This window comes from Xenia sp. Carnegie-2017, unplaced genomic scaffold, assembly GCF_021976095.1.
Source record: "Xenia sp. Carnegie-2017 unplaced genomic scaffold, XeniaSp_v1 HiC_scaffold_4, whole genome shotgun sequence".
In the NCBI taxonomy this organism is placed as follows: domain Eukaryota; kingdom Metazoa; phylum Cnidaria; class Anthozoa; order Malacalcyonacea; family Xeniidae; genus Xenia; species Xenia sp. Carnegie-2017.
Genome location: NW_025813504.1, coordinates 241667 through 266591, shown reverse-complemented (window position 1 = coordinate 266591; position 24925 = coordinate 241667). Strand labels below are relative to the sequence as shown.

Sequence of the window (24925 nt, the reverse complement as noted above, 5' to 3'; positions counted from 1 at the left end):
GGTTCATGGAAGATGTTCAGGTGTCCGTGGTGCATTAACAAGAGTAACTGATTTTGAGTGCGGGACGTGTCGAAGTGGTGGGCGAGTCGCGATTGAACGGTTTGAACTGGGTGACGTGAGTTTGGAAGGTGTATCAGAGTTTAAATATCTGGGCGATGTGTTAAATGATGGTGGAGGGAGCAAGCGGTGAGGAACAGAGTTCAAGCAGCGTGGTGGAGTTTTAGAGAGTTGTCGAATGTTGTGCGGAAAGTCGACTTCGTTGAAGCAGAAGGGAGAATTGTATGTGAAGTGTTTTGGGATATGGAGCAGAAGAGGACCTGAGAAGATTGGCGTCGACGGAAAGGAGAATGTTTAGGATGATGTGTGGTGTAACGTTGATGGATAAGATTCGAAGTGAAGAGAAGAGAAGGTGGAGTGTATCGAGAATTGGGTAAGGCGCCAGCGTTTGAGGTGGTTTGGGCATGTGGAAAGGAGGGAAGAAAGTAAACGTTGAATGGATGGAGTCCGCAAACGAGTTAGACCGAGAAAGAGATGGATGGATGCTGTGAACAGTGATATGAAGGCGATGGGTATAACGAGAGATATGGCGAGAGATAGAGACGTTTGGCGTGGAAAAATTCATGGACCGGTCAACCCCCCTGGCGGGGATTAATACTGGCCGGTATACAAATGTTGTTTGTTTGTTTGTTTGTAGGTAGGAGTTGATCTATTGGTCAATATCCAATACCATCATACAAAGGATTTGTGTAAAATATTGATACTAACACCAAGAATTGCTTTGCTATTACTCATTTATATACTTGGCAATTTAATACCTCATGAAATACCTAATTGTATTTCAGAAAATGTTTTCAAGATTTTTCAGTTTTTGAGAAATCATTGTTAAAATTAGTAAAATTACCCCTATATAATTGGAAGAAAGTTTTGATAAATTAGATTGTTGTATGGTATTGTGACCAGGAATATACCGGGCGGAAAGCGAATTTTAAATATAAATATCAAAGCCCAGCAAAGTGCTTTCAAAAGAGCCATTAAATGCATAAAAAGAAATATTTATTTAAAAGTGTAACGTTTCATCTTGACTCTCAAGACATCATCAGACAATATTGAATTACAAGTATGGAGGGATACATATATAATACTTATTTACATAACATTAAATTACATGGTGGGATGAAAACATGAAAGCAAATATGGGATAAGATGGTATGACGTGGGATGAGTAGAAATCACAAAAGAAACAAAAAACACACAATCATAAAGTATACAGACATGAGGACGGACGAAATTAGATTAAAGCAACTGAAGGACAATGGAGTTTCTTTGGACATTAAGAGATGGTTTCATTTTGGGGATTAAGAGGCTTTCGTGAATAAGAAGTTCTTGTGAGTCTAAGCATGAAGAAAGTATTTTAAAATCCTCGAAGGTGGTGGTGTGTCCTGTGGATTTAAGGTGTGATAGTATGGAGGAATGACAGGGATGTTTAGAAGGTTTACCAGTCAAAGGGGTGATGCCCAAATGCTCTGAAATTCGAGTGTGTAGGTGGCGGGTGGTATGACCCACGTACGATGCGGAGCAGCATCGACACTTAAAAGAATAGACAACATTTGATTTCAGAGTTTTGGGCACGACGGGGATGTTAGTAAAGAGTGAAGAGATGTCATATCTGGCCATTACAACATTATCAGTGTTGATGTTCAAGGATAAAATTTCCTGGGTGAAAGAAAAGGAATCTTTGATCATGAAAGAATTGGACGAGATTGGAGTAAGAATGGGGATGAAAAATTTAGCTATCTTATACGAGTAATGATTTATACATGACAGGATAGGCCTTAGTGGTATGTCGGTTTTATGTACTTTGGGTAGTCAATAGAAAATACCTATTCGTGAACCTGTTGGGTTGCGTACATGTGTTTACAGGGAAATTGCGTTTTTCTCCACAGTTCACAGCTACACTTTGGAACACTGAGATTGATTTTATATTATTTAGTTTTGTCTGATGAGCTCCTAACGCAGAAATCACCGTTGCTATTGTCGATGCAATCAACATCATTATCGCGAAATTTGCGCGATGCGAAATAACTTTTCATACAGTGCTTGATAAAGTGGTTTGGAAGATTATGCAAATAGTATGGAACATTCTCGTTGTACTTTCTGTATTGGCTGCTTTGTTTGAAGTTGGTGTCTTTGTAGTGATAATAAGAGTCTGGAGAAATGACTCTACCATTGTTGTAACTACACCATATATTGATTTGTCGGTAGCTCTTGGAAGATAATTGTACCTAAACAGGTACTTAAAGTGCCTGTTTTGCGATTCGACGCCGTTGTTGGTGTTCACTATATCAACAGCTTGTTGTTTTCTGAACGTTTGAGCCCATCTTTCTTTGCAAGTCATCCATGTGTTTTCAACGTAGCTTTTGATTTGGGCTTTCTCATAAACTGATGAGCTTCGAAGTGTTTCCAATGCATCGTCGAACTGATTTTGATGTGTTGATCTTGCCACTTGCTTTAAAAGGTGGAGAAATTCTTGCTGTTCTGATGAGCTGAGACCGTTTTTGGCCAACCGTGCCCATCTTTGCCAAACCTGAATGCCGTGAATGTTACATATATAAACATGTGCGTCTGAAAACAGCTTTACTAAGGCGTTTATTTCTGCCGTTGAAAAGTCTCCCATGAAGTAAGATGGTCTCCACCATGTGTTCCAGCTCTTGACTACATCTAAAGCTTCACAGATAGATTCACTTTTCAAGTCTGACAAATGAATTCAGCCACAACATTATACCAACATTAGTATGAAAGCAAATGAAAAATAATGGCAACGCGTATTTTGTGGTTTTGTACGTCGCATCCATCAGAGCCAATTCGGATCCATATCTTTTCAATAGCAAAATAAATAACAAATAGAACAAATAGAAATGTTTGCTTTTTTGCCTGCCAACTATTATTTACCGTCACTTCTTCCCTGTAAAAAATATCGCATTTTTTATTTGTTTTCCAAGCTTCAAGTTTGTGTTTTAGTGATTGTTGGTCATCTTTACTGCATTTATTGACAGCAATGGCACTGGAAATGTGATTGCGCAAATCTTGTTTCGTCGGATAATATTATCTGCAGTTTGCATCAGGTCGCTCGTTGGATGGTAAATTTTGGAAAAGCTCTTTTTCTACATATTCGTCCAGGCACCGTTTAATCTCGTTGGGTTTGAGTAACGTTCTTATTGACAAGCTCGTGAATTTTACTTATTACTCGTTTGTCAACGTTGTAGCTGATTTTGACAGAACTTCAACTACATGATTCTAGTGCTGTGATGATAAAGGTAGTTTTACGTAGCACTTTGATGAGGTGTTCATATTGTTTGGGGTCGTAGAAATGTCTGTTCTTAGTTTATCTAAAACTGTTTTTTCGCTTTTTCAAGCTGTTCGCTGTTGGATAGAGTTTTGCCAAGATAGTAGTCCTTAAAAACTTTTATTTCACGAAACTGGATTGTTGCTGTACAGCCAAATTTTTGACTGTTCTGCAATTTTTAATATGTTTTGGTGGCGTTATTGTGCTCAGCAGATTTTTTTGTTTACTTGTTCCTCCTCGTGAGTCCTAAAAATTGTCATTTTGCTTAGCCTGTTGCTTAAAAATGTGATAACTGTTTAATCTATCTCGTTGTAATACAGCGTTTGAAATCTGACCTTTTCTGATCCACTGTATGCAGTGGATAAATCGCAATGGTACATTGCCTTTATTATCTTCGAAAACAGGTGGAGCTATAAAACACGTAGAGATGATGCTTAGGTCCGTTAGTACTTTTGTAATAATTAGCGTAAATTAAAATTTGTAAAGTAAACTCCAATGAACACTTTTTCCGTTACATATTGTATTTTTGCAGTGCCGTACTTTTTGATGCTATGCACTGAAACCTTACCATTTATTGAAAAGCGTTTGTGGTCTTTGCGTTTGTTTTGCGTTTGTGAACAAACAAATGATGTCGACGATAACAAAGCGTAAGATTCTAAGATCCTCTCCAAACTTTCAGCAACTCCTTCATATTCTGCCAGCAAATAATGCTCTTGTTGTCCAACACTGTTGAAATATGTCCTGATGAATTCAATTTCCTTGTTTCGCATATCTGTCACAGTTATGTCAAGTGTTGAGTTCGTATCACTCGCCATTATTCCACTTTCAACAGTAAGTTAAACAGGCGAGGACCCTTGATGAGCAAATAAATTGGAAATTCAGGCTCTGACATACGTAAACTATGTACATAACAATCCCTCATCAATTTTCAGCTTGGTTTTCAAACCTTAATTGACATCAAATGTAAAATCTGCCAGTTTGCAGGCGTTTGCCATTTTTAAGTTGTCTTCATTACACTAACACCCATAATTTTCAAACTGTATTTGTCTCTTGAAGAAAACCTACAAGTTTAGCTTCCTTCTTGAGCGTTCACGAGCCACATTTTTAAATAAATGAACAGGCTCTTTAGTTTGACACGATGCAGTCAAAAGAAAACCCGGTTTAAAATTATAACTAAAAGCATGCAGTTTCATTGGTAGTTTAATTTTCATGCCTGGAATGACATACATGCATACACACATACACACATACATACATATATTTCCACATTTAAAAATAGAGACAAACCTTTTTCCTCGATTTGGATGTCCAAATTCGAGATAATTGTTTTACAGTAGGTATTGTATAGTTTAGCGTTGATTCCGTTAAATACTTTTTCAATGTTACTGCCAAGTGAGAGTGAATATTGCAACCACAATGTGTTTTCTTGTGATTTATATTTTTACACTTATGATGCGAGGCTTTTATGTTCTAGCTTAGCTAGGTGCAGTTATGCCACACGGATAACGTACCTGAAAGGCTGAAACTCTACTTAAACTTAAGTGCATTTGCGTAACTAGTACTGTCAAGTGCGTGGTTTTAATTACGCGTATGTGTAAAACTAAGATTGGCTATTTCCTCTGTTTTTTGTGGATAATTCTAGACAAAATATTGTGTACTCTTTATGTACGTCAGTATACAATAGTATGGACGTGTATAACCGGACTAAGTGTAAATGAGATACCTATAAAAGTTTTTATTGATAAAACGATTTCCACAAATACATGTTAAGATTATGGATTATGAACATTTTACAAATTTTGAATGATGTCTTAATACGAGATGTACAAACCGTAAAATCAATAACTAAATATTTTGCTGCAAACCTTCTTTAAAATCTTTTATGAGTTGGTTGAACCTGCGTCCCGTGTCGCATGCCGCATAATCAAAGAGATGTATTAATATTTAATTATTGTTTTTTTGCTGTATGTGTTTTAAATGTACTTTTCTAACTGGTGAATGTCTGCAGGCTCGGCCTCCCTCTCCGCCCGTGGTAAATTGAATCCCAGTCTGAACACACGAAATCAAACAAATTATGTATATTGAATGATTGCTGATAAAACTGTTAAAAACAATTTACTATACTGGCAACAACAATCCGATTCTGCATCGTGGCCAGAGATTTTCCAGGCGGAAAGCGAATTTTCAATACGAACATAATAGCCCAACATAAGACTTTTAAAAAAGCCATCACAATAATAAAATAGAGAAAGATTTATTAGTAACGTTTCGTCTTTAACTTAAGACATCTTCAGATTATTTGAGATAAATTATATACATGAGGTTTTAAATACAAGCATATATTACAGGGTGTTAAATTCGAGGCCATGCTACTGAAGTCGCAGCTACGTTGGGCAGGGCACGTTTCCAGAATGGATGATCAGCGCCTGCCCAAAATTGCCTTGTATGGCAAACTTTCCACTGGCCACCGTGACAGAGGGGCACCGAAGAAATGCTACAAAGACTCTCTGAAGAAGTCCCTCGGAGCCTGCCATATCGACCACCACCAGTGGTCTATTCTTGCTGCTGACCGTGATGCCTGGCGTCGTACTGTCCATCTGGCTGTCTCCTCCTTTGAGGACTCTCGTACAGAGAACTTGACGGAGAAACGCCGCAGGAGGAAGAACCGAGAAGCTTCAGCAGCCGTACCTGACGTGACCTTTGACTGTAGCCGCTGCGGCCGAACCTGTTTGTCTCGCATCGGACTTGTCAGCCACGAGCGTGCCTGTAGTCGACGTGGACAGCCCCCTTCATAAAATCTTCGTTCGCGAAGCCAAGCCAAGAGAGAAAAGAGATATTACGAGGTGTTAAATTACATGTGAGGGGAGTAGGAAGTTTAGATGACAGAATTAAGTGAGAATGACGGCATATTAAAGAAGATGAAGGGGGATTGAGTTGCCTTGGGTGTTAAGAGATGGTTTAAGTTTGGATATAAGAAGGCTTTCGTGAATCATAAGGTCGTAATTGTCGGAGGAGGAAGAGAGAATTGAGAAGTCATTAAAATCGGCAGAGTGAGATGTATTTCTTATATGAGAAAGAACTGCAGATGGTGGTGGACATAAGGAAGGTTTCCCTGTTAAGGGAGAGATTCCCAAGTGCTCCGATATTCTGGTGTGTAAATGACGCGTGGTTTGACCCACATACGATGCAGAGCAGCATCGATACTTAAATGAGTATATAACACCAGATCTCAGGAGCTTGGGAACCTTATCTTTAAAAGGAAAGAAAGAGGAGAGACGCCTGGAAGAATGAAAAACAAAGCGAACGTTGATATGAGGAAAGGCAGCATTGCAGAGTCGAGTGATTTGAGTGTGAATCTGAAGACAGTGTAGGCCAGTAAAAGGGAGACAGAAGTACATGATTTTCTTAGGAGCAGTGTGAATAAGATCTTTGGGTTCAAATGTATTGTTGAGGAAGCGGTGAACATGACTGTCAAATATGTATGAAGGGAAGTTGTTTAAGGTGAACAATTTTCTAATAACTTCTAGTTCGGTATGAAAGTGTTCATAGCTGGAACATAGGTTGAAAATTCTGTGAAGTAAAGAGGAGATTAAGGAGCGTTTGTATTGAATGGGAATGAAACCATGGAAATTGGTGAAGAGACCAGTGAAAGTGGGCTTACGATACACGGAGGTGGAAAACTTGCCGTTTGAGCGAGTTATTTTTACGTCAAGAAAGGGGAGCGTGTTGTCTTTTTGCAGTTCAGATGTAAAGGAGATGTTAGGATGTTGGTGGTTGAGATAGGTAAGGAAAAGAGGTATGTGATCCAATGATCGGAAGAGTAGAAAGCAATCATCAACGTAACGTTGGTAAAGAAGGGGTTTGAAGGTGGAGGGACAGTTGTGAAGCCATGAATTCTCGTTGAAGGACATAAATATGTTCGCAAATAGAGGGCCTAGGGGGCTGCCCATAGCCACACCATCAATCTGTTGATAAACTTGCCGTTAAAGAAGAAATGACAGTTTTTGACGGAGAGGGAGAGAAGCTGAGTAAATTGTGAACGGTCAAGGCCTTGAAAGGACGTGTTATTGAAGAAGAGGTGATTAGTTATTATAGCGATTGTTTCATCAACAATGATTTAACATCAAAGCTTGCCATCACAAGGTTATAGGCGTTAATGTCACTGTGTAAAAGATCTTGGACAAAAGAGAAAGAGTCCTTGATAACATGGGAGCTGGCGGAGATTGGTGTAAGGAAAGGAATGAAGAATTTGGCTAGCTTGTAGTAGTAGTGGTCAATGCTAGATAAGATTGGTCTTAGAGGGATGGAGGATTTATGAATTTTAAGGAGTCCATATAGTATGCCGATACGTGTACCAGTGGGATAAAGTTCGTTGTATGTTTTTTCATTTATGCATTTTTCTGTCTTTAGTTTTCTCAATAACGTCTTTACTTGACTCTCGCATTTCAGTGTAATTTTGATGGCATCATCATTTAGAAGTTCGCATTTCGATGTGTCTGCTAGAATTTCCATCATCTTTTTGTGGTAGTCGTTTTTATTCAGAATAAAAACTCCGTTGCCTTTATCCGGTTTCAGAATGACGATGTTGTTCTCATTTCTCAGGTCATTTAAAGCGTTTAGTTCATTCTCCGTGTATAAGGCATTCGGTCGGCTGAAACTGCGAAAACCCGAGTAAGCTATCTCCTTTAGTTTAGCTTTAATTGAGTCAGGGAAAAAGCCAGAGGGTGTGTGGACGGGTTCTTGTTGAAGGCGATTCTAAAATTTCTCAAATGGTGTTAGGAAAGTGCACGAGTTTAGTTTGGTAGGTGGAACAGCAAAGTTGAGGCCCTTCGAAAGGATTTCTTTTTCTTTTTGGGTGATAAAACGATTTGAGAAATTGAAAACCACGTCGTCAGGGTTGATTGGGCTTGTGTTAATCTGTCCAGTGCTAAGGCGAAATATCTTGCGGTCTTGGGTGCGTTGTTGATGGCTTAGTTTTGTTGAGTTCTCACGATCAGAAACATGTTTTAGGTGAATGAAGTCAAGGTTTGAAACCAAAGATGCCAGTCTGGAATGTGCGGTCGTAGCTTGTGATGATAGTACTCGTATCCGAGCGTGCTTTGTGTTTATTTCTTCTTGTAACAACTTATGTTGACATTGTTAATAGGCGCTAGAAGATCGCAATCTGCGAGTAGCAACCTTAAACCATAGGAATCGTGGTATTATCGAGCGCTTCTTACACGTTATAAGGAACTCTAGGTCGAGTTTGGCTTTTCCTAGCTTGAGTTCAAGACGCTGAAATTTGCAGTTCTTTCATCTGCAGTTTGAGATAAATTATATACATGAGTTGAAGACTCTGGAGTTTGCAGTTCAATCATCTGCAGTTCTTTCTCATATAAGAAATACATCTCACTCTGCCGATTTTAATGACTTCTCAATTCTCTCTTCCTCCTCCGACCTTTATGACCTTATGATTCATGAAAGCCATCTTATATCCAAACTTAAGCCCTCTCTTAACACCCAAGGCAACTCAATCCCCCTTCACTTTCTTTAATATGCCGTCATTCTCACTTAATTCCGTCATCTAAACTTCTTACTCCCCTCACATGTAATTTAACACCCTGTAATATATGCTTGTATTTAAAACCTCATGTATATAATTTATCTCAAATAATCTGAAGATGTCTTAAGTTAAAGACAAAACGTTATTAATAAATCTTTCTTTATTTTACTATTGTGATGGCTTTTTTAAAAGTCTTATGTTGGGCTATTATGTTCATATTGAAAATTTGTTTAAAAGCATAGTACCCATTTGATCATATAGTACTGCTTTGTAGATACTGTGTCGCCTACTCTCAACAAGATCGAACTCTTCAAAAAAGAATTTCTAACCAAGGAAAAATTCGGTGTTTTTCACTAGAAAAGGGCTCGTTCTGTTGTTTACTACCAGAGGCATAAGTTACATGTGCGTATGACGTTTGAAATAGTGCTTAACATTCCTTATCCATTCTTGCAGTAAATATATTTGTTTCCCGCTGCGATCTATAGAAATGCTTTACATTTATTATCAAACGATATTAATCTACGACGCATTTAACATACTTTGATGTTTATAATCTGTTTATAACAAAAATGGCAACGGAATCAAAATTTCTCAAATTTTCAAACACTTAAAGATCGTCCTATTAATTGTAAGTTTTCCAGACTTTGTTTTATTGTATTAATCGCAAAACTAAAGAATGGTACGCATTAAATGTTAGGTTGAATATATGTGAAATATTTCATGATGTATAATCTATTCATTTGCCAGGGCTAGTTCTGTTTATCTTATTTATCCTTCTGTATTTAACTCTATGTCTTTAACCTTTTATTTTTTGTACACATTTCGCCACAGCGATAAAAAAGAAAAAACTTTGTTGAGCCGATGAACTGTTCTAAAACATTTAATATTTTCTCTTGTCGGATGACGATGTAAATCGTTGCCGGAAATGACACGTAGGCAATTTAAAAAATTATTTCTTGGGAAAGTTGGTCTTGGCATTATTTAAATCGATTGCTTGATTTATCATTTGTATCTGAACTTCCTTTACATTATTCCTTCAAAATTTTGTGATGTGTGAATATTTATAAGAATTGGTTGGTTAACAGACAGTTTTTGAGCCACTGGCCATTAGGGCATTAACCGTGTGTTAAAACTCAGGTGAAATTGCTCGTACTTGTTGAGCGGTGAGAAAATAAGGACAAAAGGAAGTATTGAAGATTGTTGATAAATAGCATGGAAGTATAAGAAAATACATATAATAAATGTATGAATAGTTAAATAAAAACATAAATAAATTATGAAATTTTGACAATGAAAACCGACAAATCATTTAGTCACTGATGCCGAAACTAACTATTAATTTGGCAAACACGATGTGCAGTCTACGACATCGTGAAAATGGAGCAAACATAATTCATTTATACAAATGACTTCACGAAAAAATTTATAAATTTGTTTGCGAATAACATTTAGCTAGCGACTTTTTGCTATGTATAATTTTAATTTCATGCTTATTTAAAACAAAGGATAATGTCAAAGAATAAAGCATTCATACTTGCTTTTCAGTTATGCCTGCACATGTTTTCTACTCATGAAAAAACCCACAGCTAGTGTGAAGTATAGCTGCTTTAGTAGGATAAGAATAGGTAAAAAATTCCAAAATAGGAGCAAGAGTTAGGTCTTGGTCATTGTTAAGTCACATATTCATTCATCCATGTCTTTGAAACAGATAACTTATATTGTCGCAAAATACAATTACATTTATAAGAACAAATTGGTTTATATCAATCATTTTTTAGCTCAAGAATCTCCATCAATTAAGTTTCTTTATTGTTTTAAATTGAGTACCCAAAAAAACAGTCAATAAGACGTTAGATTTTGTATTGCGTTAAACACGATAGCAAATGAGCGCCTAGAATGTACGTAGAAATAGATGAAACAAAAAATTTTCTTGTTCGCTTGTAACAAATAACAGTCGATGTTAATTCACAGATACTCTATCAACGCTTCTAAAAGAACCACTACGTTTCCTGTGATTAATCCAAAGTTGGGATTGAAAAGTTCCACTGAAGGAAAGTTGAAAATAATAATCAAGAGCTCAAACAAATATTTGCCGTATCACGAGAAGAGATGGGGATATGGGCGTCACAACCAGCAGCTATGCAGTCCTTGGAAGATGGAAATTCTAATATGAAAAATGGCGCTTACGAAAGGGCAATTAAACACTACCAAGAATGTTTGGAAGTTACAAACGAAATTAGCGTCAAAATAATGGCGTTCTTTGGTCTTGGTAACGCTTATACTCTCTCTGATGAACGGAAGGAAGCAATAAACTGCTTTAATGATTGCTTGAACTTTTCATCAAAAGTGGAAATGAAATATTTTCAACATCAAATATACCTCGGGTTGGGGAGTATTTATTGTACCACTAAAAGATTGCAGGAAGGCATAAAGAAAGATGAAATGGACTGTCTTTGTCATATTGCATTAGGAGGATTGAATAAGTTGCTTGGAAATTATGAGAAATCTCTTGAGCATTACAAAAAAGGATTTAATCTTCTTGAATGTCAACACCAACAGGAAATGCAAAAAGAAAATCAACTAGGAAACCAACAGGTACAACAACAAGAACAAGAACAAAATAAACGTCGACTACGACGTCAAAAAAAAGTTGGTGGTATTAACGTTAGTAAAGATTTCGCTGACCATTACTTGAAGAACTTGTCAATTGTTACTTCTGCTGGAATTGTAAGTGAAGTGTTGGCTGTTTATTGGGAATTAGCTGAATTGTTTGATAAACTTGAAGATTGGAGTGAAGCAATACAAATTTATGAAATTTATTTGGAGATTGTTACCAATGGCAAGGATATGGAGAAACAAAAAATTGCCATGCAGTGTCTAATGCAAATATACGAAAAGGAAGGACGTCATTACTTAAAGGATTCAATAGAACTGAAATTACAAGACCTCGATAGGAAAAAGAAGAATAAAGGTACAGAATCAGATAAATTCAGCTTAGCTAAAAGATAAATTTTAATATCAGTCAACTTTTATTATAAATTCAAGGTTGAAAAACTAACTATTCTTCGTTCAGAGTTTCACTCAAGTTGTTGGTCACAAAATTGTTTGTGTGTAATATTCTTTTAACCGTATTTTTGTTATCTGCTATCCTCCACTCATGCCAGAACGTATTGCCTGAACCAATGGCATAAGAAGCAAGGGAAAAATAGGGGGCTCAAGCTTTTTTGGTAAACTTTTTCATTCAAAAACGACACTTTTCTTGAAAAAAAGGAAATTTTTTATATTGAATTTAAAAGTTGTAGGGGCACGTGCCCTCCTTCATACGTCACTAGCTTGAACGAGTTGTTAATGATGGTTTTTCATAAAATATTTTGAAATGTACACTTGGTATGAAAAGTCTCAATGCAATAAAAAGAAGCTTGAGCTACTTTTATACATCTGATTATTCATTCACATTTACTCTTTATGAATGTAATACTTTTACTTCAATTTCAGAATTGCAGTTACAAGAATGGAAATACCTTGGTGAATCAACAAAACATAAAGAATCATTCCAAAGACTTATTGAGTATGGGCGTGATCCCAGCATCAAGGTTGATTATGTGGGTGATGTATGTGTAATTTTCTCTGAAGAGTTTTGTATCGGCAAAGGAAGTGATGGAACACGTGTTTATCTTGGACTTGGAAAAGATGGTTACGGTAAAGCAGTGAAACGAATACGACGAGATAACAATCTTGCTCTGCAAGAAAACACAATTTTTAATGAAAGCAATGCACAGGAGTCGGAGTATGTTGTAAATTATTCTTACTTAGAACAAGAGAGTGGAACAGAATATGTATATTTAATACTTGACCTGTGTGAAGAATCATTGCAGGATTTTGTACTGTCAGAAGCAAATTCTTCGACTTATCTTCGAAAAACTCTTCCCGAAATTCTCAGACAAATTTTAAAAGGATTAGCTGATCTTCATAGCGAGCCACGTCCTATTCTTCATCGAGATTTAAAACCTTCAAATGTTCTACGAGACGCACAAGGTAAATTTTTAATAGCCGACTTTGGTATTAGTCGAATATTGAAGGATGACCGTACGACATATTCAAGCATTGCAAAAAGTGGCACTGAGTATTGGATTGCTCCGGAATCGTATTGTGTGAAGGGTCAGTCGAAAAAAAAAGCTCGTTTCAAAAGACAGTCAGATGTAATGGTAGGTGCAAAAGGGTAACTTTTGCAAATTAAATTGACTTTTATTTTCGACATTTCTTATAAGCTCTTTCATTTACATTGATTTTAGAATGCAGGAATGGTGGCTTATTATGTTGCAACAAAAGGAAAACATCCTTTTGGACCTCCAGAGTATAGACTAAAAAACTTGTTAGATGGAAACCCTGTTGGCTTAGAGGAAATCGACAATGTTCAACTTAAAGATCTACTTTTATGGATGCTACAACTTGTACCTGAACTCAGACCATCTGCCAACGAGGCGTTAAAACACCCTTATCTTCAATCCTATGAGAAAAACTTTGATATGCTGTGTGATGTGGCAAACCAACCAGGGATAGAGATACCGTATTTAGGTCATCCTCTAAACTCAGATGTGCATGAGCAGTTAAATGGTCTAAAAAATTGGATGGACCGTATTGAACCCGAAGTTTTTAGTAATTTCAATAAAACTGAATACGACTCCACATGGTTGGGTTGCTTAAAATTTTTGCAAAACTTTCACCAGAATCCACCTGATAAACCACTCATACATATCAAGAAAGGCAACTATGAAGAGTATTTCTTACGAGCTTTCCCAGAGCTTCCTCTGTTGGTGCATAGAATCACAAGGTTTAATGATTGGAAAACAAAACCTGATCTTGAAGAACATTTTACAAGTAAGTTACAACCACTGAAAAGATTATATTATTTTCAATGATGGATCCGATTTTAGGCTTTCTTTTCAATGTGAAAACATTATAGCTTTTAGTACAAACTTTTTTAAAAATGCTGTATTGATAAGACTGACGAAAATTTAATCGAGTCAGTCATTTAGGGTTTTCGTGTAAACTTTCATGAGTGAGGAAAACAAGAATCTTTGTTTTTGATCCATCGCTATTGAGCAATTAATTTTGGCATTGATATCGCGTTAAAGATTGGCAAACATTCTTTGCATTTTCAGCATTTTATATTTTTAAAGATCCAGAGCTCAAATACTCTTAAACATTATATCGTGATGTTTTTTTCATATGGTGCTCTGTAGTCTGTAGTCAAATTTCATTTGTAACAGATTTAAATAAAGTTAGTAGATTCTAACTACTGTCTCAGAGTGACAGTCGATAGTAAAAGTCGAGAGTAAAATAAAAAGTCAAGATTTTAAATGAAAAGTCAAGAGTCGAAATGAAACTGATTGTATCAATAAGCCTATATTGTAAGTTGCTTTGTAGCTACGTATTGTTTTTTATTGTTGCTTATTCATATTTCTTCTGTTCTATTGTAGAATCATATTTGCTAGACTTTAGACTACTTTTAGCTAATTGTTTGACTATTCTTATCATTCATGCCTAAATGTGACAATTTTACGTGATTTTAAGACTTGGTGTGGCCAGAGTGGAAATATATTGATGAATCAACACAACATAGAGAGTTGTTTTTAAAATTGATCAAGTATGGACGCGATCCCAACGTCGTCATTGAACAAGTGAACGATGTAGGTGTAATTTTCTCAGACGAGTTTTGCATCGGCGAAGGAAGTAATGAAACTCGTGTTTATCTCGGACTCGGAAAAGATGGTTACGGTAAAGCAGTGAAACGAATGCTTAAAGATAACTTCATCAATCTTGCACAGCAAGAAAAGAAAATTTTAAATGGAATCAACCCTAAGGAGTCGAATTATGTTGTAAATTATTACCACTTAGAAGAAGATACCGGAACTGAATATGTATATTTGATACTCGACCTATGTGAAGAATCTCTAGAGAGTTTTGTGCAATCTTCTAGTTTGTATGATCTTCAAAAATCTCTTCCTAAAGTTCTCCGACAAACGCTAAAAGGATTAGCTGATCTTCATAGTGGTTCTATTCTTCATCGAGATTTGAAACCTTCCAATGTTCTCCGTAACTCACAGAGCAAATTTTTGCTAGCTGACTTTGGTATTAGTCGAATGATGAAGAATGACTCCAAGAGATTTAAAAGCAATGCTAAATGGGAAACTGAGTATTGGATTGCTCCTGAATCTTATAGTGAAGAGGATGAATCAGTTAATAATTCATGTTACCAAAAAAAGTCTGATGTAATGGTAGGTTTAAATTTGTAACATTTGCAAATCGAAATGTAATTTATTAACATTTTAAAAATGCTGAAAAAACGTTTTCATTGATTTTAGAATGCAGGAATGGTGGCTTATTATGTTGCCACAAAAGGGAAACATCCTTTTGGGCCTCCAGAGTATAGACTGAAAAACTTGTTAGATGGAAACCCTGTTGGCTTAAAGGAAATCGACGATGTTCAACTTAAAGATCTACTTTCGTGGATGCTACAACTTGTACCTGAGCTAAGACCATCTGCCAACGAAGCGTTAAAACACCCTTATCTACAATCCTATGAGAAGAACTTTGATATGCTGTGTGATGTGGCAAACCAACCAGGGATAGAGATACCGTATTTAGGTCATCCTCTTAACTCAGATGTGCATGAGCAGTTAAATGGTCTAAAAAATTGGATGGACCGTATTGAACCCGAAGTTTTTAGTAATTTCAATAAAAGTCAATACGACTCCACATGGTTGGGTTGCTTAAAATTTTTGCAAAACGTTCGCCAGAATCAGCCTGATAAACCACTCATACATATCAAGAAAGGCAACTATGAAGAGTATTTCTTACGAGCTTTCCCAGAGCTTCCTCTGTTGGTGCATAGATGCACAAGGCTTAATGATTGGAAAACAAAACCTGATCTTGAAGAACATTTTACAAGTAAGTTACAACCACTGAAATAATTCTATTATTTTCAATGATGGATTTAATTGGCAACTCTATGACAACAAAATTTATCATGACTACAAAACTCTCAAGAAATGATTAACAACTATAAAGAGTATTTCTTGAGAGTTTTCCAAGAGCTTCCCCTTTTGGTCACAAAATGAAAATTATACAGGAGGGCCATTCAAGTGTGCGCCGCGTCTTCACGCTGGCCATCATTCTAGCAAGATATTTAGGGCTTTTCACTTGTTCCCAACCACTGCAATTACATATTTTCGTTTCTTCACAATGAAATCGAAAATATATTTCAATATAAGAAGTGACGTCGTGTCATGTCAGTGGTTGGGCTGCCGATATGCGCGAGGACAAAAACATCAAAGGCTCCGACACGAGTGACCCTTCTGTATATTCCATATTCTGTGTTTTGTTGCACAGAATCATAAGGTTAAGAGAATGGAAATCAAGACCTGATCTTGAAGAACAGTTTGCGAGTAAGTTTCAGTCAAAGAAATAATTCTTCAGTATGAACGAGATCTATGAATTAATGTTGCATTTTTCCCTGATAACTTTCCAACATAGCAGTTTGTTGTTTTGGCCTGTTTGCAAGGTGATTTGAACGTCGGGAATCGTATAAATATACTTATTCTCTGTTAATTTTTCCTTTTTAAGTCTTATAGTTATATTTTATGTTCTAGAAATATATTAAACTATTTTAGAAAAGTTAACTATTTTATTATTTCTCATTGAAAAAGTCGGTCAAGTGAAAACTCTTTTTAAGACTTTGTTATCTTGAATAGGTAAATGAATCACGAACAAATTCATGCTGTGTTATTATCAAAGGATCTATCTTAAGCTAAATTCCTTTAATTCGAATCCACTCCTTTTATTCATCGTCACTTTTTGTTTTGATGTCACTGATGTGTTTTAATTTTTAAAGATATTCTTCATTCATAAGGTTGATAAGGTTGTCGATGTAAATATTTTTCCAATTGAGTTTTCCAGTCAGCTCTGAAAAGGATTTACGACGTCCTTTTTCAAAATTTTTTATTGAGCACTTTCGTTTCTACTGAGACAATGATACAAATTGCTGTTGCGTGCATTTTTCAACAGTTTTGCACAACAGCTGTTCAACAGTTTTGCACTCTGATATTTGAAGTTCAAGTTTGATCTAAGAAGGCATAAAGTCCAATTCAACTATTCATTAAAGAACATCGGTTTACCCTGTCGTAACCAATAAATTTAAGACGGCCGATAAAAAAAAGGAAAGCTTGATTAAAACAATGAGATAGAAAACATATTTCTACTTCAACAAAGAAGAAGTTGTGAATGACTCTAAATTTGAACTACCTTTCTAAAACTGGGCTCCAACAATTGATCTCCCGAAAGATTTTGAAAGCTACGTTCTTAAAAATTGTCTCAAGTAACAATAGTTTACGAATATCAACGATCAGTTATTAACCTCGCGCAATATTGTGATCATTTGTTTCTTGATTGCATTGGCATGAAACTCTCTGTAACTAGTGTAAGAATTGTGACTAGTTTACTTGTAAATATATACTCTATTTCGATATTGAGCACTTTTTATTCGCAATAATTTTACACGAAATTTAACTAGCTATAACTCTTTTTAGATACCATGAAGCTAGCAGATCTTCAGGTGCTCAAAATGAATGTCAGAGAAAGTTTAAAAGATCTTAATTTCAAAGAAAATAGTTTCATTCTGATAGCGAACAAAGTTTCTCAAGAGTACAGAGCCTCAAATACTTTGGCATTTTTAAAGAAGATACCTTGGATCGCAGTACTCGATTTGTTTGACTTAAAAACAGAAGAAGATGGCCTTTATTATATTGCTAATGAAACAAATGACCTTGCTAGACCAATAAAAAAAGATTTAAGTGACTTCAGTGATTCGAAAAAAAATGAAGAGCTCTTAAAAGTTGATACCGCTTGGATTACTCGTAGTAAAGAGTTGCACGAGGAAAACTGGACAAAATGTTCGAAAGACTTGGTTTACAAAGCGTTAACAGCCTTCTGTGACTGCCCTACGGGTCATCCACATTGTGTTTTTTTGATAATGGGAGACACCAATTTGAAAGAAATGGCTTCTATTATCGAGGCATCGTTCAGCATTATTCATGCAAACGACACTCATAAGCATATCAGTGTCATACCAGAGAAGAAAGAAACTAGAGAAAAGTTGATAAAACTTTTAGATGATGACATTAATAAGGAGATAAAACCTTCATGCTCTGGTTTCGGAATTCCAATGAATCTTCTTAAAACTGTGGCTATGGAGCTACTTGGAGCAGACGAACTCGAAGGGCCTGACACAACTGTGGAGCTACCGTTTATCTACCATGGTCATCATTGTCTTGTGCGCAATAAAAGGATTCAGTCGCTTACAGATTTGGAAATTTATCTACCACAGCCTAGACTAAGTGATAATTTAGAAGATATGAAAAAGGCAAAAGAAAATTTCTACAAAGGTAATGCTATCAGTCAAATGAATCTCTTTAACGAGGATGCAATTATTCGAACTCTGGAAACCAATCTGAGCAGTTGTGTCGAAGAAAGTTTGCAAAATTTGTCATCTCTTGATAAAAGTGAGGTTTTTGTCGAAACAGTGACTTTGAAATATGAATCGGGCTCAGGAGCAACAACTCTTGGAAGGCAGATTTTATGGCAAAAAAGAGAAACTTACAGATGTGCTGTTGTGAAAAAGATAACTGAGACAACAGATCATCAAATCAACCAGTTGTACAAATTTCAATATGAAACTTCTGACTTTGACCCTTTTCAAATTCCACCGGTTTTAGTACTCGTTGACAACTTTCCTGAACAACAATTGCATCGCTTAATCGACAAACTGATAAGGAGTAAAACCAAATGTCTTCTTCTAAATACGGTACCAGTCGGCAAGCAAACTAATATTGAAGACGATAATTTAACCCTAGGAAAGCTGGATGATACTGAAAGATGTCTTGTGCGTAAGGCTCTTGATACCTTGGAAAATGAGGACATAACAAAGGCAGTCAAAGTTCTAAGCCGCGAACGAAGATTTGTGTGGCTTGGGTTGGAGCTTTTTGGACGAGAATATGCTGACATAAAAGGACGTTTGGCAAAACACATTGATCAAGTTCTATCGTCAATGGATCAACTGAATGATGCGTATCAGATGATTTTACATTTCTGCTGTTTGTTAGACTGCTACAGCCAGCGCCGATCTTTATTCCCTCAGCCATGCGTTGAAGCCATTCTCTGTCTGAAAAGTAAAACGAAAGCAATTCATGACCAGTTTGGCGGACTCTTATTGTTTGATACTAATAAATCAATGGGATGCAGTGGATGGCGACCAGCCCATTCGCTAGTAGGAGAGGTTGTCCGTGAAAAAATTGATCTGGTTGACACTGCAAAAAGGTTAATCGACCAAATAAAGAATAAAAGCACATATGTAAACAAGTATTTGACGGAAGAAATCGTAACTGTTTTTCTACAGCGCGAGAAAATTGCTGAAGACCAATTTGGTGATAATGACAGTGATAACAGTGAAGATGAACTAGTCGGCATATTACAACTAAGGAAAAAATACTCGCAACTAATATTGGACGTGCTAGCAAGCAAAGAGGTAAAGAACATACGGAATGCACTGGATCTTTTGATCACGTTAAATGAAAAAGTTGAAACCACTCAGCATAAAGCACACACTTTTCAACAGGTTGCCAGAATGTTTGCCTACGAAATTGGAATGAATCAAAATGCTGAAGAGCTTTTTCCCATTATAGAACGTTTGAATGAGATAGTTAAATCGTATGGCCCCTCGTCTGACTCTTTAGGAAATGGGTTTGATATTGCTCACAGAGTAATCGATGAATCAATAAAACTGCAACCGTCACATCTCCATCATTTTGTAACGAAAGCAACATTTTACAGAAGCCAACTTAAATATCTTCTCGAACAAGTCGAAAAGAAATCGTTAGAAATTGAAAATTTAAAATCCCTGATCGAGGATGCAATTAATACAACAAGAAAAGGAATTGATTTGTTTGACGGTACATTACAAACAAATAATCGGGACAGCTATTTGCATGCCATGATAGGAAAAGTTCACACAATAGTCGTCGTTGTAGAGATGTTCAAGAGTTTGCCTTATTTTGTGCATCATAGTGCTGGTCCCGATGAAAGTTTTAGAGAGTACCTGACATTTCATCAACATCCCAAACAGCTTACTGTCTTAATACACGAAAAAAACCTTGATTACTTTATTTCTCTTACAAAGAGTGCTGTTCAAAATTTCAACGACTTTTTTGGAGAAATAAAGGTCCGGCGTAAGCTTTCATTTAAAAAGCATGAACTGAAGGAATTAGAAAAGCCCAAATCCGACTAATGAAGTTGAGGACAAAGTTTTACAAAGTGACAAACCTTGATCGAACAAGGATTAAAAAGGGGTTGGTTTCGACAGAGGATATTGTTAACGACATTTTGTACCAACATCACGAAAATCCCTTTAGCTCATGGGCAAGGCTAACTCCGCAGCATGTTGAAAAAATTTATACCCTCCTTAAAGACGCAGCCCCTAAAGAAACTCACTCTGATAATGCAATGCTCACGTATGTCAAAGCAGCGATTCAACAAGACATTGACATTAACACATTGTCAAATATGGTGCAATCATGGTGCAAGAGATTTCCTAAATCATCTTGGGCACATGTCTTCAATTATATGATCCATTTTCCTATTCCAAACAATTCACTGAAAACCGATATTGACGTTGTGAAGAAGTCAATAACTGAATGTCGCATGAAAATTGCGTTAAGAAATACAGCATCGCAAAGATCTGTGGCAGAATATCTGTTGGGGAAAGGTATCGGAGCGAGATCAGTTATTCCAATGGCGAACGTTGTCAATCATAACCAAGAACCAAATGCAGACAACCGAAACATTCAGTGTGAAACAAAATTTTGGCGCAGCAAAACTGTGTATGAGAAGCTAGAACGATTAGTAGGAAAGAAAATCAAACAGGGAATTTTAACTTATAGAGGCATCGAGATTCCTTTTGACAATGAGAAATATCCACACATCAGCTGGGATGATTTGTGGTTTTGTTTGGGATTTACCATTACTGGACCTTATGCATATGACCCAATTGGGAAAGATACATATATGAAATTGCAAAAGCAATTTGAACAGAAGCAAAATAGTTTACAGAAAGAAGACATAGCCTTCGTTAATGCATGGTCAAAACAGGCCCCAATACGACAAAAAATTAAAGAAACTAATGTTGCCTTGGATATGCCTTCTGGTCCAGTTCCAGAAGATAAAGATGATTTAGTTCCAGAAACCAGTTTTTCATCAAATATTAATCCATTCGATGATCGATTAGCAGATGTTCAAAAAAATTCAAAATATATCAAAAAATTCCATACTTCAGAAGGAAATCAGCTGAAATTTCCTCCAATCAAAATATTGAAAAATGGAAGAATAAAACATGGAGCTGTTGTTCTAGGAGCTAGAAAATCTGCTGAATGTAATCGTCACACTCGATCCAGAGCAAGAGACTTCCCCTCGGATTGTCCATTTGCGCATTCATGGAAGGGTGACCCTGTGAGACAAACTATTTGTGAAATTTGCACAAAGAAACAAAGAGATAAATGTTGTGACAAATTTGGGCACAATGCAAAGCATTATGATCTTGGACCTTATATGTTCTACAAACAATAACTTTAATGTCCCTTGCCGGAATGTGACTTGATTGAAAATGTTAAAACAAGAGGAATTTTGGACTACCATCGGAAAAATCACCAACAAGAGAAGTCGATAAAAACGACAGTTGTTGTTAAATAAACCATAAGCTACTTGATTTTAGCTGGCAGGCTCCGTTCAATACAGCAACTGCAGCATTCCTAGGTAATGTAGCAGCAAGTTATAATAAAGTTGATCTGTTGAGGGTAAAGTAGAGATCTACACAAAAGTGACAAAACATAAATTTGAAGCATATGGATACGTAATTTTGTCCTAATATAAATATTTTTGATTGTTTCATATGTTCTGTCAAAATGTAAGCATTTTTTAAGCTATTGACAGTTTTTAGGAAACGTTTTGGATGTATGTTTCAAATATTAACTTTTATCATGACATAGGTTAACATAATTATTCTAATAAAAATAATCGTTAAAAGGAAGCAAATGTGCTATTTTTATATATTCCCTTGCGGCTCAAAGAAGTGTGGTTGGTAAACAAGAAAAATATGATTTGCTTGATATAAAATCGTTTAACTCTTTCTAGATTTATTACGTTAAATGTTTGGTTTAAATCTACATGACCCCCCATGAGACCATACGAATTTCAATTCATAATGACAGAAGTGAAAAACGAATTAAAAACTCCTGATTTTTTGTAATACATCTTTAGTTCTTCATGTATGCCTTTGGATTTATTGTAAACTGGATGACATGAGAAGGTAAAAGTAAAATAAAGACACGATTAACTATAAAAAGATGGAAAATGTCTGAATCAAACTCATAGAGTATGCTTTCTGCTTTCAATAAGCAACAGAAAGTAAAGTGTGTGTTTTCTGTGTGTTAATGTAACTCGTAACCATTGTCAGATATTGCAGTAAAAATACTTCTTCGTGATTTCTAGCGTGGAACACACGTACAGTATCCTGGTTGTATCTTTGTTTCGCGTGTGCTGACAATATCTTACAATCTTACAATACACTGAATGGTATTGTCAGCAGACAATTCACGCTTGCAGAATATGATATACACAAATATGCATAATTTTACCAAGTTTTCCTCATGTTGATATGGACTCGCCGACTCGAGACATTAGGGAGCTTTAGCAAGAGTACGACTACGACAACGAGTACTCTTTAGGTTTAGGAAGAGGAATACTTACTATTGTTAAATGGAAACACCGTTGAATAAAAATACCATCGTAAATTTGTTTACATCAACCATTTAGGGTGAGTACTGAATTGGTTTTTGTAATTTATTCTTTTGTTGGTTTTGCTCATAAAGCTTGTTATTGACGTGAAAAGTTATTTATGCTTATATGAGTGAGATGAAATAGCGAAAATGTAGTAAGACATTTTAAATTAAACATATTAAAGGATGAGATTGAGAGTCATCTACCGTCACGTGACATGGTCAATACAGTAACAAAATGACAAGAAAATCATAAAACAATAGCTGGTATCAGTAATTTTACAGTTTTGACGTCAGGCAGATGTATCCAAGTGCATTTCAATGATTTCAGTTTCCACAATTATTTACTTGCTATCACAACATTATTGTACATTAAAGATGGTGACAGTGGGTCATATCGTATCTTTCTCGTACATTTAGGGATATATTTCTGGAAAAACATTGGAGAAGTGTTTTGGGACGCTCTGTTTGTGATTATTTTTTCGAAGCTCAAGGAAAGGTAAATGAATATATGTGTAAATTGTTGTTTGTGTTTGTTTGGTTGAGAAGTTTTAAGGTTCTTTCATGAACGGTTTTCATGTTATATTTTTCTGACAAAAATGCTCCTAAACAAATTAAATATCATATATCATATATAAACTTTTTAGTTTATTTTTTAGGCCGAATCTCCTGAAGACATTCCTCCTGTAATTGCAACAGGATTCAGTTGTCTTATCAGTATATTTCGCCATGATCTCTTCTTTGTTTCTGTTGTTGAAATATGTAAAGGTTTGTGTTTATATTACATCATATTTGATGAATATTATTTTAAAGGTTATTTCAATGACAATGGAAAGAGATTGATTGCCAGTATTGATTGCAAGAGTACTACATACTGACATATATACATTGAAAGGAAGTGTTATCATTCTACAAAAGGCATACATTAGGCATTCTGAATGGTTGGCAAAAATAATTGAGCCGTCTGTCATGATTATTATTATTGATAAAGTGAAAACATTCCTTTCCAGTTCCACCTTTGTTTGTGATTGAATTTCTTCATCAAATGGTTGACTTAATCAAAGAATATTTATGTCATTGTATATGAGGTTTGTTTAAACAAGAGTTATTTGTATGTTTTGTAGAGAATCCAGCTGTTTCATAGATGAATGTCAATTATTTTCTGCTTTGTGTGATGTGAAGTATGATATTATATCTTTATATCCTTAAGTTATTAGAAGAGATGTTAAATAATGGATTTCCACTTGCAACAGAATCAAATGTTCTTAAAGAGTTGATAAGACCTCCTAGTATAGTTAGAAATGTTGTTAACAAAGTTACTGGAGACAGCAAGTAAGAACCTTTTTTTGTAGCAAACTTCTTAGCCATGTTTTTGTCATCAGACCCTTAAGTTGGCAATAAATTTGAACTATTAGTGTATGAAAGAAAAACTGTCTTGTTTGTTTCTCAGATATTGAGATGAACATGAACCTTTTATTTGGAGTATGTTTCTGAATACACTTCATGTATGTATGTGTATAGTCATGTTGATGCTGTTACATCTTCTTACATTTATAAAGTTCAAGATATAACGTAAACTTCTCCAATTTTTTCATGTTCTATAAAGGTTTCGTGTATAAAACTAACTACATCGTTCAAACATTATAATATTAAATCAAATGTGCTGTATGATAACTTTTTCAGGGTCATATCACTCAAAGCTTCCATATTTGATTTAGATTGAGAATGTTAACGTAACTGTTTCATTTCCTAAACAAGTTCTCAACCTTAACTTGACTACAAACTGTAAAAAAACTCATAAAATATTAAACATTACAGTGTGATGTTTCATTGCTCTTCATTGACGTTTCCCATCAACATTTATGACTTGTGTTCCATGTTTTTAGTTGGTACCTATTCATTTGATCCAATCAAAAAAGAGCTTTCATGGGAAGTAGGTTCATGAAGAAATTGTCACGATCACGTGGTTATGTGAATCTAACGTTACGTTAAACAATTTTAGATCGGTAAAATACAATCTCAGACACCGTCACCTAACATTAAAGGAAATGTATGTAAAACTTGTTTTTCTTTTAATTTTTGCCCGTCTCTGTTGATTTACAGACGTCTTGCCATGTTTATCAAGAAAATATTTTCAAATTTTTTGCATGCAGAGCA

General features: G+C 35.7%; 2 protein-coding genes across 3 annotated transcripts in view; both read left to right on the top strand.

The window, feature by feature from the left end:
- The window catches only part of LOC124455578 (serine/threonine-protein kinase/endoribonuclease ire-1-like), a 261076-nt gene that overhangs the window by 13384 nt on the left and 222767 nt on the right, over positions 1–24925 (top strand). The gene's annotated exons all lie outside the window — the stretch shown is intronic.
- On the top strand, positions 10362–20226 carry LOC124455803. The gene is made up of 6 exons (XM_047006421.1): positions 10362–11856; positions 12381–13090; positions 13178–13763; positions 14460–15163; positions 15251–15836; positions 17474–20226. The coding sequence occupies exons 1-6, from the start codon at positions 10995–10997 to the stop codon at positions 20224–20226; spliced, it is 6201 nt and encodes a 2066-aa protein (XP_046862377.1). The 5' UTR covers positions 10362–10994.

Coding starts and splice junctions, on each gene's coding strand:
- LOC124455803 (XM_047006421.1), top strand. CDS start 10,995: ATGGGGATATGGGCGTCACAACCAGCAGCTATGCAGTCCTTGGAAGAT. Junction 11,857..12,380: donor TAGGAAAAAGAAGAATAAAG/GTACAGAATCAG, acceptor CTTCAATTTCAG/AATTGCAGTTACAAGAATGG. Junction 15,164..15,250: donor AAAAAAAGTCTGATGTAATG/GTAGGTTTAAAT, acceptor CATTGATTTTAG/AATGCAGGAATGGTGGCTTA.